Genomic DNA, 17,180 nt, shown 5'->3' with positions numbered 1-17,180 from the left:
TCGAAAAAGCATTCTTAGCAAAAATATAGCCTATAAAAAATTTTAAAAAATAGTGAATATATCACGTTTTTTTATTTAGTAGAAGCAGAGTTATAGCTAATGAAATATAGGTTCATATTCGTCAAATTCCAAGTGGAATACTTTATCGTGAAATAACCAAAAATGAAGCACATTTTGGGGAAAACTTATTTAAACTTATTTAAAGTGTTTAAAAAAGCTTCATATTTGTTTTATAAAAACAATTTCTAGCATCAAAATTAAACAAGTTACGCTCAAAATAAAGTTAGTCCCTTTTGGTTTTGGTAAAAAAATCGAGAAAATCACCCCCTAATTAGTATCTTAAATGAACTTAATCGTAACGACTTCAGTTTCTTGACTCGTGTATATATTGTTTATATGATCTGTAAGTTTCATCGGTTCAAAGTCCTTATTATTGAAACGGTTGTAGTTAAAAGGGGTTGAACGAGTCACTGATCACGAATGTATGCAAATTTAGAAACACCAAATCTTGATAAATTTTTGTCTAACAGAAAAACAAAAAAATACATGATATTCAGAAAAGTAAATCTGACGTTTTTTGTATTGCGAGACTTTTGGTATCTCTAACAATTTTTAAGTTATTTTGAAAAAAAGCATATTTTTCAAAATTTAAATTTTTAAAAATTTTATTTTGACACCAGATTTTTTCAAAAATAAACACTTTGAATCGATGAAACTTACAGATCATATAAACACAATATAAGTAAAATAATTTATGGAGCGGCAACGATTAATTTCATTTAAGTTGCTAATTAGGGGGTGGTCTTCCCGATTTTTTTTTTTTGCAAAAACAAAAGGGACCAACTTTATTTTGAGCGTAACTTGCTTAAATTTAATGCTAGAAACTTTTCGTAAAAACAGAAATAAAGCTTTTTTTAAACACTTTAAAAAAGTTAAAATAGGTTTTCCCCATAAAGTGCTTAATTTTTTGGATATTTCACGTCGAAATATTCTATTTGAAATTTGGTGAATATGAATCTATATTTCATTGGCTATAACTCTGGTTCTACGAGATCCAGAGACCTAACGCGTACACCATTTTTTTTACTTTTTTATAGGCTATATTTTTGCTAAAAACGGTTTTTTCGACAAAATACTTACTTTTTGAGGTATTTGCGAAAAACCGTCTAAAAATGTGGTTATTTTGTTGAAAAATGAACATATCCACTCGCAAATAACTCGAAAAGTGTTGACTTGGCGAAAAAGCTCTATAGAACAAAAGTTACTTAAAATTAGTCAGTTTACCCATTTCCGGAGTTGTTTTGGACATATATTTTTTCACCCCCAAGAGGGGGTGAAAGTCACCCCCAGGGCAAAAGCGCACGTCGGCACAATATCACTTTTTTTCTTTGACATGTAAGCTATGCGTATGCCAAATTTCATGTCAATCCAAGCGGTTCTTTAAAATTTAGAGCAAAAACCGTGAAAGAATGGACTATAAATGAACGTGATTGAGCCGGCATGGGAACGAGAGAAGCCCTCTTCAGTTTAGTAGTTCTCGCCCAAAAATGCTACGACTAACAGAATGATATATTTATACGCTCTATAAACTTAGAAAGAGCATTTGGTAGTGTAAGATACGACTAGAAGTCGGTTTAGATGGAAGAGATACCAAACTAATAAAAAACTTGTACTGGAACCAAAATACCAGAGTTAGGATCGAAGGTTTCACATCAGCAGAAGTAGAAATTGGGAGGAAGTTAGACAAAAATGTGGTATGTCGACCCTGCTGTTTAATATTTACACCGAGTTTCTACTTCAAGACGCACTGGAGAATTTCTAGGATGAAGTCAACGTGAATGGTGTAAATATCAACAGCATCAGATACGCCGATGATACGGTGTTGATTGCTGATTCCAACTAGGGTCCACAACGACTCATCGACAAGACCAACTCGACCTGTGAGCAATTTGGTATAAAAATAAATATTAAAAAAACCAAAGTGATGTCAAATATAGTGATGCGATAAAACCAAAACGTACCTCAACCTTGCACCATAATGGACACATTTTAGAACAGGTCAATAGATTTAACTACCTGGGAGGTTGGATCGATAGCAGCCTAAACCCTGATCTAGAAATAAGACTCTTTTATTGTTGAAAAGACTGATATGTTTTTGTATACACTTCTGACAAGTAAAAATATGGAAAAAATCGTATTTTTTAAGTATATAAAGTTATTTTTAAACTCCCAGTAGTATCACTGAACAGAGAATTTTGGTAGTTTAAGTACCACTAAAAAGAGAGACTGGGATTCCATCTTGAACAGCAAGAAAAAGTTCTTGTTTTATATATTAAACAACTTGGTTTTGGTTGAAAATTTTACTTGTAGTATGTAATCAACTTAGTTGTGTAAAGTTACAAAATCATCCAGGACATCACACAGGGCTTTCACAAAACACGTTACAATAATTTTTGATCATGGCGAGGTTTATATAAAATTACCCGCTGAACCGACAAAGTGAAGGCAGCAGGATGAGGAAGAATGAAATGTAATTAGGTTTGTTCTAGCAAACAGTCAAACTAGTCAGAAACCGTCAGCAAACAGTTGGTCAGTGAGAGAACATAATAAAGTCACAAGTGCTATCCCCTCTACTCGCGCTGGTCCGCTATTCGCTGATGGTTTCAAACAGTTTGAAATTGATGCTAGAACAAACCTATTACTTCCTTACTGACACAGTAAGGAAGTTCTCTCCTGAATATGTTTCTCTCTCACACAACAAGTGACAGTTGACATATTATGTCATATACATACAGGAAATTAAAAACTTTGAAAAGTAAAAATTTAAGAGAATTGAAATATAAAAATTAAGCAATGTAACAAAGACTGTCTGCAATTAAATTTCGTGACCTAAAACTCGTGTTTTTTTAAATATACTGACCGGCACAAAAAACGGCCACCCCACAAAATGGGTAATTTTTGATGTCTTGAATTTCCTAAGCTCTTGTCCTATTTAAGTGATTTTTTAAATATTTTATAGCCTTATCTTTTAGCAATATTGCTGTAATAAAATTGTTGCTAGACAGGTAAATTATCATTGTATACCGGGTATACCAATCAATCTGTGTTTTGTTCTCAAAGTTCACCACACCCTGTGGAATATTCTAGAATTCATAAAATATTGAAATTAAAACCCAACTATAGCCTCAGGTTTTCTTAACATTCTGTTTTTCGATTCATTCGCTTATGTTGAATAATTAAAAAGTTAGGTACTATAACAACTAGCCATGTTCTTCATTAATACTACATTTAAGGAATAATTCTGCATAAAAAATATTGACCGTTTGCTTATAAACATATGCCCGCAAATGCTTCGTTTCCGATACACGGGATGTTGAACTTTTTCTTACAAACTGACGATTTATTTATTGCTTTAAAAACCAGTTGAGATATGCAAATAAAATTTGGCAGGTTTTAAGAGGTTGTTATTGCGCATTTTTTGACATACAATTAAGAATTTTATATTTACCATTGGCGTGCGCCGTGCATGCGGGTAATATTACCCGTCATATTACCAGTATGCGCGCCAATGGAGAATATAAAATTCTTAATTGCATATCTCAACCGGCTTTAGAGCAATAAATAAATCGTCAGTTTGTAAAAAAATAATTCAACATCCAGTATCTCGGAAACGAAGCATTTGCGGACATGTGTTTATAAACCAAACGGCCATTATTGTTTCATGCAAATTTACCCCTTAAAGCTTGCCGCACTTATTTAGAAATACCCTGTATTAATTAAAAACATGGCTAGTTGTTAAGGTACCTAACTTTTTTATTTTCCAACATAAGCGAATGAATCAAAAAACAAAATGTTATTAAAATCTGAGGCCATAGTTCAGTTTTAATTTCAGTACGTTATAAATGCTAGAATAGTTCCATAAAGTGTGGTGAACTTTGAGAATAAAACACAGTTTGATTGGTACACCCGGTATACAATGATAGTTTAGCTTTCCAGCAAGAATATTATTACAGAAATTTTGTTCGAGATCAAGGCTATGGCATATTAAAAAAATCACTTAACTCCGACAACAGGTTTAGGAAATTCAAGACATCAAATATTACCCATTTTTTGGGGTGGCCGTTTTTTGTGCCGGTCAGTATACATAGTGAAAAGAGATTGAAGGGCTAAAATAACTCAATCGATAAATTATCCCCAATGAATATTTTAAGCTCCGATTCTTTTTAAAATTTCTAAGGTCAAGACTTTATGTTAGTTGTCATTGGTGTTTTTTGTAACTTTACACAACTAATGCCTGGTTGCACCAACATATCTTAAGCTTAAGGCGTGCATTAACGAAACATATGCGTTACGCCATTGAGTCTTAGATCAATTTTCAGCTTGCCACAATGGATTGTCATATTTAATAGGCCCTATTTATAAGCTGAGATGGGTTAAGCTCGAGCTTAAGAATTGTTGGTGCAACCAGGCATTAGTTGACTATATACTATAAGTAAAATTTTCAACCAACAACCAAGTTAGTTATTATAAAAAACAAGAACTTTTTCTGGCCGTTTAAGATGGAATCCCACTCTCTCTTTTTAGTGGTACTATAAGAATGTTGACGTAAGTCAAACGTCGTTAAATCTAAATTGCGTTTCAGTTGTAACGTAAAGTTCTTTATGGTAGGGGAGCAAAGTATGCTAAATGTGCAGTCACTCGAGCGTTATGGAGACCTATTGGGTTGTGAAGAATAGGTCCTAAAACCAAAAAAATTTAAGTAAATTTTTCCATTTAAGTGGGCGCTTGCCATTTTTTAATTTAATTTTCCATTTCCAATAATCCTTTTTTCCGGTTATAACGCCATCTATCCATAATTCGAAAAAATGTTTCGAATAAAAGTTACTTATTTTTACGTAAGAAATCCAAATCTGCAATAAAAAATGGGGGCTCCTATTTAAGATTTTAAAGTAACCCCCCACCCCACCTCCATGGGGGGTCATGTTTGGTGTCATTCGATAGATTTTTCAAAAATATTTAATAAGTGTATTTTACAGTTTTTCGATCTGATGTTCATTTCGCGAAATATCGCGGGATTCGTATTTAAAATATTAAATTTACCCCCACCCCTCTCCGTGGGAAGTCGTTTTTGGTATCATTCAATAGATTTTTAAAAAATATTGAGCACGTATTTCTTAGTTTTTCGATTTGTCATTCATTTCGCGAAATATTCGTTTTTTTCTTGTGAAATTTTGGGACTCACCCATTTCCTCACGCCCGGCTCAAATCGTCAGATTTTTGAAATATACACTCTTTTGCATGTACTTAACTTACCTTATCTTAATCTGACAATTTCGAGTTTTTTTAAGGATATATTTTTTTTTCGGGCCCCCCTTAACGAACTCCCCTGTGTTAAGAGCCATTATATGGTAGAGGTACATCTGCAGGGTACCAGGTTTCTCCCCATATGCTAATCTGACGCGCTCGAGTAACTGCAAAAATCCCCGCTTGGGCTCCCCTACCATTATTGTAGCATAGCGAATACGGTTCGAAGACCATGGATTTGACTGAGTTAACGCGATAAATAACTTAGATAAGATGCTGGTTAAGTGACCCGTGTTGAGCTGCCCCCCCTCCCCCACTTGCAAAAATTAAAAAACAAATAGCCCTGATTTATGAGCTATTTATGAGCTCTCATATTCCACAAATTAAAAATTTTGAGCTCGTTCCACTGAGCAGGAATTTAATATATTAGTGGGGGGGGCTGAGTGAGCCCCCCCACTACTTAAAAATAGGAATATTGAATCGATTTTTGCGGCAGAATTACGAGCTATTTATGAGCTCTTGAAATGATATAGTTTCGATTTTTGAGCTCATCCCCTTCACCCCCAAACAACCCTTTAATTGATTTAACTTAAGAGAGAAATGCTGAGGGAACTTAAAATATATCGTATTACGGATATAATTCCTATAGCTTATATATTCTAAGAATAAACTATTAAATCACGTGCATTTCGATTATTGAGCTACAACCCCTTCGCAAGAAAACTACCCCATCTTCCCGGCTTAAGAGAGAGTTGAACTTAAAATGCATTAAATTAATTATTTGGCGACTACATATCATTTAAAAATTTATGAGATCACAAATTACGCGCATTTGGATCAGTAAATTGCAATTTATTTTGTATAGTGCAGTCACTGAAGGTAAAAATCAACGATTACCTTCAATTTCGGTGAACCTTCATCGGTTTTCACGAAAATTGGTCAGTGGTTAGAGGATACCTCAAGAAACAAAGGTGACATGGTGCCACCTTGCTCCTTTACCCTGAGGGTGGATACCGCCCCTTCTCGGGGGTGAAAATAATTTTATAAAAAATAACTGCACAAATCAATAAAAGGACAAATTGTAAGCAACATTTTTTTATATAAAGTTATTAGAATAAGTCAATACTTTTTAAGTTATTAAAGATCAAAAATTTTAATTATTCGTGAAAAAATGCATGTTTTGAAGCGGTTTTTCGTAAATCACTGAAAAACTGTAAGTTTTTATAAAAAAAGAATGTGTGTGTACTTTGTACGCACGTAAGAAGTTATACTTCTATTATATGATTATATGATTATATGATTATAAACGAAATTAATATACTTTTTATTTATATTTTATTTAAATATTAAATTAATTTATACTTAATACTTCTCAAACATTTTTATTAAAACAGTGCCAAAAATTAAAATAATAAAAAAATAAAACACACACAAACACATTAAAAGTGCCACAAATGATTTCTGAACATTAATTGTCGGAAAAATTTTTAACTAAATACGTATTTTCTGAAAATAAAATTATATAATAAATATACTTACAATCATAAAATGTATAAAAAAAAATAAAAAAATAAAAGTTTCTATTGGGATTCGAACCAACTTACCACGCGGCTGGTATTTGCGTTGTATTGGGATTCACCCGCATTAAATCTGCACCACAGAGGCAGCTTGTCATTATGTGCGAAGATCGTCTAACTAAACAGATTAACCTTTTGACATTTTTAACTTATGTAAATCAAATTATTTTGATTTTGAATTGAAATGATTTAGAATTGAAAAAATACAACAAAACATAGGGTAAGAAGACAATATATTAGGTGAATATTGATATAAATTTTGATGGTAATCAAATTATGTAAAAAAAAGTATTACATACTACTTATGTATTTTGGTAGGTTCAAGGTAGGTATCGGAGCCCGTATAACGACTAATACATTTCGCAATCACTTGCGTCGTGCAAAGTGGCTATGTTCAAATATCATAACAAAATTTGATCAACTATTTATAAAACACTTACCAGTGAAAGATTCTTTAGCTTTGAATAAGCGAGATCTGCGGCACTCATACTAGGCACAGTTTGATGAGCTTTCACATTGGCATGCAACAATCATCTCTTCTATGTAAATAAGTCCAAAAATATAATATGAAAACTATTTAAAAAGGCAGTATAACCATTAACTAACTTTTTGTTTGTTGTTTCTCTCCCTACAAATTTTAAAACGCAACAAGCATACATTATAACCAAACACAGTCCCACAGCTGTGCCACAGCTGCCATATTGGATAATTTTTGTCATGTCATTTGAACATCCAATCAGAACAAAGTTATAATGCGCATGCGCCCGGTCGCTAGGTTTTTCCATATAAAATTTCACCGTCATTACGCCCGTAAAGAAGTATAACTTCAAAAATAGTAGTTTAATTCGTATAGCTTATATTCTAAGAATAAACTCTTAAATCACGCGCATTTCGACTATTGAGTTACAACCCCTTCGCAAGAAAACCATCCCATATTCCCGGCTTAAGAGAGAGTTGTACTTAAAATAATTTAAATTCATTATTTGGGACTACATAAGGTTTAATAATTTATCAGCTCGCAAAATATACGCATCTCAATTATTGAATTGCAATTTTCTTTCTATAGTGCAGTCACTGAAGTAAAAATTAACTGTGACCTTCGATTTCGGTTAATATCCATTAATTTTCAAGAAAATTGCTGAGTGGATAGAGGATACCTCAAGAAACAAAATTAACAATAACAATTTGTGGTTTTAGCCTGGGGTATATGTCACCCCTTCTCGGGGGTTAAAATTACTTTATTAAAAGTAACCCCACAAATCCAGAGAGGGACAAATTCTAAGCAAAATTTGTTATATAATGATATTAAAAGAAATCAATACTTTTTGAGTTATTAAAGATCAAATATTTTAATTTTTGTGAAAGAAAATGCATGCTTTAAAGCGATTTTTTAAATAACTCAAAAACTGTAAGTTTTTACAAAAAAGTTTTCATCCCAAAAATTGAAGCTAATTTACTTTTTCACTGCGGGAACAGATTTCGTGCCCGTACAACGGGAACCGGATAAATACGCGTAACCTTTTTCGGCATTCGCTGCGGCAACCGTATGAATCAGATATTGTTTGCGTATTGTATGTTGCCTATAGAAGAGAGTTAGGCATATTATATCAAAATTTACAATACTTTTAAAAATTTTATACTTTACTGCGGGAGCCGTATAAATCCGCGCCTTTTTATACAGGCACGCACTCTGGAGGATTTACTTGTAAAATCTTAGGATTCCCCTTCGCTGTATTTATGGAGGATAGTGTTTATCATCGTATCTTATTTAATTTTAGTTTAGGAATTCAATTGTGCGAATTACAGCCGCTGATAAAACTATTATTGACTTTGAAAAAAGTACAAGAGCGTTATGTTCGGTAATTTGATAAATACAAAAATAATAGTAAATAATCTGAGATTTTTGGGTCGCATTTTCAAGATTTTGTGTGTGTAGCATTTAGCATTAAAATGATTGTAAATGAGGGCCGAAAATTGCAGAACATATTATATCCAGTTTTGCCACTCCTAATAAAAGTCGGAAAAATCTTCAAAAACAAAATTTCAATCAGTTGTCTTGTATTAGGTATATTATGTCCACAAATTATTAATTTTCAAGAATCTAACAGCAACAGATTAACAGTTACTTCTACAAAATTACAAATACAGTCCTGAATACACTGTATTGATACACTGCGCGAACCGTATTTATACGCCATAGTACTTCATCGACTGATTGCGGCAACCGGATTGATCAGCACAGGCATGAAACAGCCGTACCAGAGACCATACTACTTTTATAACTAGCCGCAGTGAAAAGGTTAAAAATATAATAAATTGCTTACTTAAAAATAATGTTAACTTAAAGTAAGTTATAGGTAATTAAATGTATATTTTTTCTGCGACTATTCAAATCTAAGGATTCAAGTTAAATAACGGGAAAGAGATGCATTTTATGTAACACTAAATACTTGTCAAAGTACTTAGAAATACCTATAAAATGAGCTCCAGAGAAAGGTGATAGCATCAAAATATATACTCCAAAAATTTTTCCAAAAAAATTAATTTTTTTATAATAACTCTCTTAATTTTTATAACATCAGGAACAGAAAAAGACAAGTAAAATCTTTGCTAATAAAAAAAACTCAAATTTCGTTATCTACCATTTTTTACGTGTATCGAGTATTGTTGGAGTTATTATTTAAAATATGATTTAAAAAAATCAAAATTTTTAAAATTTTCGTAAATCATTTGCTTTTGATAATAACTCCAACAATACTCGATACACGTAAAAAATGATAGATAACGAAATTTGAGTTTTTTTTATTAGCAAAGATTTTACTTGTCTTTTGATTTCTGTATGAATCAAAATAACGAAGATAGAAACGTTTAAGCCTAAATTTTACTACGAGAACAATTTAACAGAAGCCCTTTACTATTATCTTAAAAAAATAAAGTATTTAAAAGATTAAATATAATACAGTTTTATAGCTCTTGAAATTACCTTTCAAATAGTTGGATGTACCTGATATCATAAAAATTAACAGAGTTAATAAAAAAAAATTCATTTTTTGGAAAAATTTTTGGAGTATAAATTTTGATGCTATCAACTTTTTCTGGAGCTCATTTGATAGGTATTTCTAAGTACTTTGACAATTATTTAGTAAGTGTTACATAAAATGCATCTATTTCCCGTTATTTAAGCTTGAATCCTTAGATTTGAAGAGTCGCAGGAAAAATATACATTTAATTACCTATAACTTACTTTAAATTAACATTATTTTTAAGTAAGCAATTTATTATATTTTTTATTAGCTTCAATTTTAGTGATGAAAACTTTTTTGTAAAGACTTACAGTTTTTGAGTTATTTATGAAAAATCGCTTTAAAGCATGCATTTTCTTTCACAAAAATTAAAATATTTGATCTTTAATAACCAAAGTATTGATTTATTTTAATAACATTATATAACAAATTTTGCTGAGAATTTGTCCCTCTCTCTATTTGTGGGGTTATTTTTAATAAAGTAATTTTAACCCCCGAGAAGGGGTGACAAATACCCCAGGCTAAAACCGCAAGTTGTTTTTGTTAATTTTGTTTCTTGAGGTATCCTCTATCCGCTCAGCAATTTTCGTGATAATGAATGGAGATTTACCGAAATTGAAGGTCATAGTTGATTTTTACCTTCAGTGACTGCACTATAGAAAGAAAATTCCAATTCAATAATTAAGATGCGTATATTTTGCGAGCTCATAAATTATTAAACGATATGTAGTCGCCAAATAATTAATTTAAATTATTTTAAGTACAACTCTCTCTTAAGCCGGGAATATGGAATGGTTTTCTTGCGAAGGGGTTGTAGCTCAATAGTCGATATGCGCGTGATTTAAGAGTTTATTCTTAGAATATAAGCTATACGAATTAAACTATTATTAACTCTTTTGTAAAAACTTACAGTTTTTCAGTGATTTACGAAAAACCGCTTCAAAACATGCATTTTTTCACGAATAATTAAAATCTTTGATCTTTAATAACTTAAAAAGCATTGACTTATTTTAATAACTTTATATAACAAATGTTGCTTATAATTTGTCCTTTTATTAATTTGTAAAGTTATTTTTTATAAAATAATTTTCACCCCCGAGAAGGGGCGGTATCCACACTCAGGGTAAAGGCGCAAGGTGGCACCATGTCACCTTTGTTTCTTGAGGTATCCTCTAACCACTGACCAATTTTCGTGAAAATCGATGAAGATTTACCGAAATTGAAGGTAATCGTTGATTTTTACCTTCAGTGACTGCACTATACAAAATAAATTGCAATTGACTGATCCAAATGCGCGTAGTTTGTGATCTCATAAATTATTAAATGATATGTAGTCGCCAAATTTTTAATTTAATGCATTTTAAGTACAACTCCCTCTTAAGCCGGGAAGATGGGGTAGTTTTCTTGCGAAGGGGTTGTAGCTCAATAATCGAAATGCACGTTATTTAATAGTTTATTCTTAGAATATATAAGCTATAGGAATTATATCCGCAATACGGTATATTTTAAGTTTCCTCAGCATTTTTCTCTTAGGTTAAATCAATTAAAGGGTTATTTGGGGGTGAAGGGGATGAGCTCAAAAATCGAAACTATATCATTTCAAGAGCTCATAAATAGCTCGTAATTCTGCCGCAAAAGTCGATTCAATATTCCTATTTTTAATTAGTGGGGGGGGGGCTGACTCAGCTCCCCCACTAAAATATTAAATTCCTGCTCAGTGGAACGAGCTCAAATTTTTAATTTGCGGAATATGAGAGCTCATAAATAGCTCATAAATCAGGGCTATTTGTTTTTTAATTTTTGCAAGTGGGGGGGGGGCAGCTCAACACGGGTGGTTAAGTGATTACAACGTGTGAAAGCTATTGACTTTATTAGCTCTAAGACACTAAAATTAAACAGTAAAATATAAGATTAAGTCCGGAAACTGTCTAAAGTTTGGATAAACACGACACAACACTTTGAAGAGATATGCACGATAAGATGGGATTGTTTCGCCCAAGCCGTGGTGTTTCACGCGTATGCTTTACGAACCTTTTCGTAAGCAACTGTTGCTTGCGACTGCTGTTTTTCTACTCACTTTATCGTATGATGATATGATGATATATTGGTATGAAACTACCACGTTGCCACGTCATAAAAAAGGCAAAAATAAAAGAATAAGACGGCATAAACACATAGTCCTGATGGTAGGTTTGTAAGCTGAAAGCGCTCAGCTAGGAATTTCAAAATAACTTAAAAAATACGATTATATCCCATTCTTTCTCTTTTTATTATTTTAAAGTAATAATCTACCTAACAATAAAACACTGAAAACTTTTGTTTTCTATACTTCCACAAAATTTATTATAACTATGTGACTACAGCTGTTTCGGCAGAGTGGCATTCTCAAGTGATTTAGTTTATCTCGAGTTGTTCATTCAGAATTATATGTGTATTTTTTAATTTATTAATTTCCATAGATTCTAATGAAGATAACTTAAGGCCTTTATTTTAAATATACAGAATTGATACTCTTCATTAAAAGACTGATTATGATCTAGAAGGTGAAGTGCGTATATAGAAGTGTCTGATTTTCTATTGTTGAAAGCCATTTGTGTTCTGCTATCCGTTTGCCAAAGGTTCTGTCAGTTTGACCGATGTAAGTTTTCGGACAGTCACCACAAGTTGGTTTGTAGACTCCACTCTGTAATTGTTTTCTCTTTTGGCCCTTGTTGTTCTTAATATATTTCCTCAAGTTGTTGTTAGTTCTGAAAGCTGGTGTTATTCCTTTCTTTTTTATGTTTCTGGCTGTTTTTGTTGTTATCTTGCCAGTATATGTGATAGAACAGAAGGAACTGGGTTCTTTCTGTGGTGGTGGATACACTAATTTCAGGGCTTTCTTATGGAGTTTTTGGTTTAAAATTTTATTAATTGTTTGTTCGTTATATTCTTTGTCAGTTCTATTTCGAAGTTATTTTTTGACATGGGAATTTCTGTCAGTCTATGTATAGTCTGTCAGTCTATGTATAATATCATGCTATGGTAGGCTGCTAATTTGTGTTGTGTAGGATGGGATGATGAATTGTGTATAGTTGTGTCAGTATGGGTAGGTTTATGGTTTCCATCCTACACAACACAAATTAGCAGCCTACTATAGCATGATACATAGACTGACAGAAATTACCATGTCAAAAAATAACTTCGAAATAGAACTGAACATCATTAAACAAATAGCAGTAAACAATGACTATAACGAACAAACAATTAATAAAATTTTAAACCAAAAACTTCATAAGAAAGCCCTGAAATTAGTCTATCCACAACCACAGCAAGAACCCAGTACCTTCTGCTCTGTCACATATATTGGCCAGACAACAACAAAAATAGCCAGATACATATAAAAGAAAGGAATAACACCAGCTCTCAGAACTAACAACAACTTAAGCAAATATATAAAGAACGATAAGAGCCGAAAGAGAAAACAACTAAAGAGTGGTGTTTACAAACTAACTTGTGGTGATTGTCCGAAAACTTACATCGGTCAAACTGGCAGCACCTTTGACAAACGGATAGCAGAACACAAAAGGGCTTTCAACAATAAAAAAACAGACACTTCTTCACCTTCTTGATCATAATCATTCTTTTAATGAAGAGTTTCAAATTCTGCATATTCAAAATAAAGGCCTTAAGCTATCTTTATTAGAATCTATGGAAATTAATAAATTAAAAAAACAGATATAATTCTGAATGACCAACTCGATACAAACAGCTCTCCACTCCTCAACCTCTTTAGTTAAAGGCAAACCCTTAGTAATCTAAATCACTTGAGAAAGGCACTCTGCCGAAACAGCTGTAGTCACATAGTTGTAATAAATGTTGTGGAAGTATAGAAAACAAACGTTTTCAGTGTTTTATTGTTAGATAAAATGAACTTCCATCAAGTAACGGTCGAATCCATCAATTAATTACACAGGCCAATCCTATTATATAAAAAAATGTTACAATACGTAAAATCTAATTTCAGATTCTTTTTTAGCGCCAAAAAATACATAGGATTCACATAGATTTACAAGAAAAGTTTTTAAATCTTTTTTTTTCGTTGGCCTGTGTTATCTACCTATTTATTTACAATACATTTTACTATATATTGTGTTTTTTACTATTTCACACATGTTTTCTTAATCAATGAAACGTAAAATCTTATCTAAAATTATTATTTTTTAAACAACAACTGAGGTTTTTATCAGCGACAAATAAATATGATAAAAAGCTTTTATCACATGGTTATTGGTTAACAACATTTACTAATGATAATTTATTAATTTTCAGGAAAGGTACCCTTTGCTGATAAGATCTGGGGATTGCTCCAGTGCAATTACAAAAGAAATCCTAACGTAAGTTTTCAATGCCTTTTTTGATAAATAAAATACACCCATCGGAAAAGTCAAGGGATATTTTTAGAAAGAGACCTAATAGTAGTCCAAGTAATGCTATTAGCTTAAAATATTATATATTATAAAGCTTAAAATAGGACAAAACCTCGCAATATTTACAGAGTGGATCGATTTGCTTGAAAATTTGAGAATAAGTAGTGGATAGTCAAAGGTTCAAAATCTATATGATGCTGAGAGGTGCTTTTACCATGGAGGTGGTTGTCACCCCATCTCGGGGGTGGACATTTTTTATTACATTTTGACTTTGGTAAAAATATTCTTTCTAAGCAAAAAAAATATTCTTTCTATACATTTTTTTGATAAAATTAATAATTTTCGATTTATTCGCTATCGAAAGTGTTAGTTTTATATCGAAAAAATCAATGTTTTTAATTAGTTTTCTGCTAATAACTCCAAAAGTTTTCGTTTTATCAAAACCACTTTATTTTACAAAAATGTACCTTTTGAAAAAATAAATAAAACCGTTTTTTTTTTAATTTTCTTTAAAACCAATAGTGATCGAACTATACTTTATTATATGTCAGCTTCCCTTCGTTAAATGCTAAATACTGTAGTTTCAAAGTCAAAAGACGGGAAAACTATGCATTTTTCGGGGATAATTTGTTCAAACTAACTTAAAGTATTTAAAAATATTTATCTCCAGAAATAAAAAAGTCTCTAGCTCAAAAATTAAGTGACTTATAATGTCAGTCCCTATTTTTTTCGCCGAAAAAGTGATCGGAATCAACCCCTTAATCACCATCCCAATTAAAATTAGTCATTGACCTTATTTGGTCTTTATTTATGTATTATTAATAGGTTGCAGAAGTTTGACTGGCTTGGAATGATTAGTTTTTAAAAAAATGGAGTTAAAAGCGAATCACGAATTTATGTGGTTTGGAAAAAATGGCATTTTCTTCAGAATAGAAAGATTAGGAAAAATAAAATCAATGGGAAAATCCCCTTTCAATCATCATCCAAGTCAATCTTTTAACATCGACTCCCAATCGCTATAAATATTATATAAGTATCATGTAAACCTTATTTCTCGTTGTTACCAATTTCATAAGGTTGCTAGTTTCATGTACTAAGCAGAACGTAAGTATTACCACATTTTTTCTTCAACTAGTCACAATTTTAACCTTTTGCATATTCATTCTAACGTGGAAATACTTCGTTCTAGGCACTGAAGATGATCTGATCTAGATCTAAAACGTTTTGCGAATCCTTTTGGATCACTTTTAATGGTTTTAATAAACTTTTTTATACCATTGTACAAACGTACAGTTTTTTTACTTCTGTATGATTTATTAAAAAAAATGTTTAAACATAAAATTGTAGCTTATTTAATTCCCAAGATCCTGGTTTGCAAAAATTTTTTCTACTGCAAAAATTGAGTGAGATATTGACAATTAAAACTTTTAGTAACATGCAAAAACCACCTTTACCAACATTTTCAACTTCACCTCTTTTTGCAACTTGGGATTTTAAAAATATTTAATATTAATAGTCTTATAGTCCTTGTAAAGACCTATAAAATTTCTTTTTTACAAAACTTTCTAAGATAAAAATTAAAAAGTTACGGTAAAAAATCAATATATTTTTATGAAAAAAAAGGAGAAATCAAATTGGAAGCATAATAATGTAAGTTAGCGGTGTTTTTAGTCATTGGCCTTATAGCCCAATAAATGACCGTTTTGAAGTGTAATTTTCAGGGGCAACTCCGAATTGCATGGAAATTTGGATTTAGGTTCTACTTACCCTCCACTTCAAAGTTGAAATTGTGCCGTTGGTTGCTTTTACTTGGGGGGTGACAGTCACCCCTTCTCGGGGGGTGAAAAACGCTTGTTTAAAATAAACCCGGAAATGAATAAATTGACAGATTATAAGCAATTGTCGTTCTATAAAGTTTTTTACGTAAGTCAATACTTTTCGAGTTATTCGCGATTGAAAATGTTGATTTTTCGACAATAAAATTACGTTTTCAGACCGTTTTTCGCAAATAACTCAAAAAGTGAATAATTTATTGAAAAAAATATTCCTAGCCAAAGTGTAGCTTATAAAAAATTGAAAAAAATTGTTTATCAGTGTAAAGTCTATAAATTGAGTAAAAACAAAGTTGTAGCACATGAAAAATTCGTTCTTATTCGTCCAATTCCAAATCGAATAATTCAACGCGAAATCACCGAAAAATCAAGCACTTTTCGGGAAAAGCTTATTAAAATTTTTAAAGTATCTAAAAAAAGTTTTACATTTGTTTTTTTTACGAAAGTTTCTAGCATCAAAAATAAACGAATTACACTGGAAAAAAAGTTGGCCCATTTTTCTGATAAAAAAAATCGTAAAAATCTGCCTCTATTTAGTACCCTAAATAAAATTAATCGTTACCGCTTTACCATTTATTTTAACTCTATGTGGATTGTTTATATGACCTGTAAGCTTTATTGGTTTGAAGTGCTTATTTTTGAAAAAAAAAAAATTGGTTTTATAGTAAAAAAAAATTGTAAAAATTTTTGAAAAATTTCCTTTTTTCAAAATCACTTAAAGAGTATTAGTGATAAGAAAAATCTTATCCAGTAAAAAATGTAGGTTTTGCTATTATAAATATGCTTGTTTCATTTTTTTCCGTAAGACAAAAATTGGTTAAGATATGGCTGTTCAAAATTTGCATACACTCGTGATTACGTGACCCGTTCAAGCTTTTTTAACTATAGCCCTTTCAAAAATAAACACTTAAACCAGTGAGACCGACAGATCATATAAAAAATAGATAAGTAAGTAAATTGTTTGTAAAGAGGTAGCGATTAATTTCATTTGGGGAGCTAAACACGGGGAGATTTTCATAATTTTTTTACCAAAAAAAA

General features: G+C 31.5%; 2 protein-coding genes across 4 annotated transcripts in view; one reads left to right on the top strand and one right to left on the bottom strand.

The window, feature by feature from the left end:
• LOC114339168 (dynein axonemal heavy chain 1-like) overlaps positions 1-17,180 on the bottom strand; it is a 1,269,803-nt gene that overhangs the window by 530,766 nt on the left and 721,857 nt on the right. The window lies entirely within an intron of this gene.
• LOC114336479 (uncharacterized) overlaps positions 1-17,180 on the top strand; it is a 101,838-nt gene that overhangs the window by 49,622 nt on the left and 35,036 nt on the right. The window contains exon 5 of the mRNA XM_028286853.2: positions 14,213-14,277. Within this exon, the coding sequence (XP_028142654.1) occupies positions 14,213-14,277 (65 nt within the window). The remainder of the gene's footprint in view (positions 1-14,212; positions 14,278-17,180) is intronic.

This window comes from Diabrotica virgifera, chromosome 9 (assembly GCF_917563875.1).
Source record: "Diabrotica virgifera virgifera chromosome 9, PGI_DIABVI_V3a".
In the NCBI taxonomy this organism is placed as follows: Eukaryota; Metazoa; Arthropoda; class Insecta; order Coleoptera; family Chrysomelidae; genus Diabrotica; species Diabrotica virgifera.
This window is presented reverse-complemented; position numbering and strand designations above follow the sequence as displayed.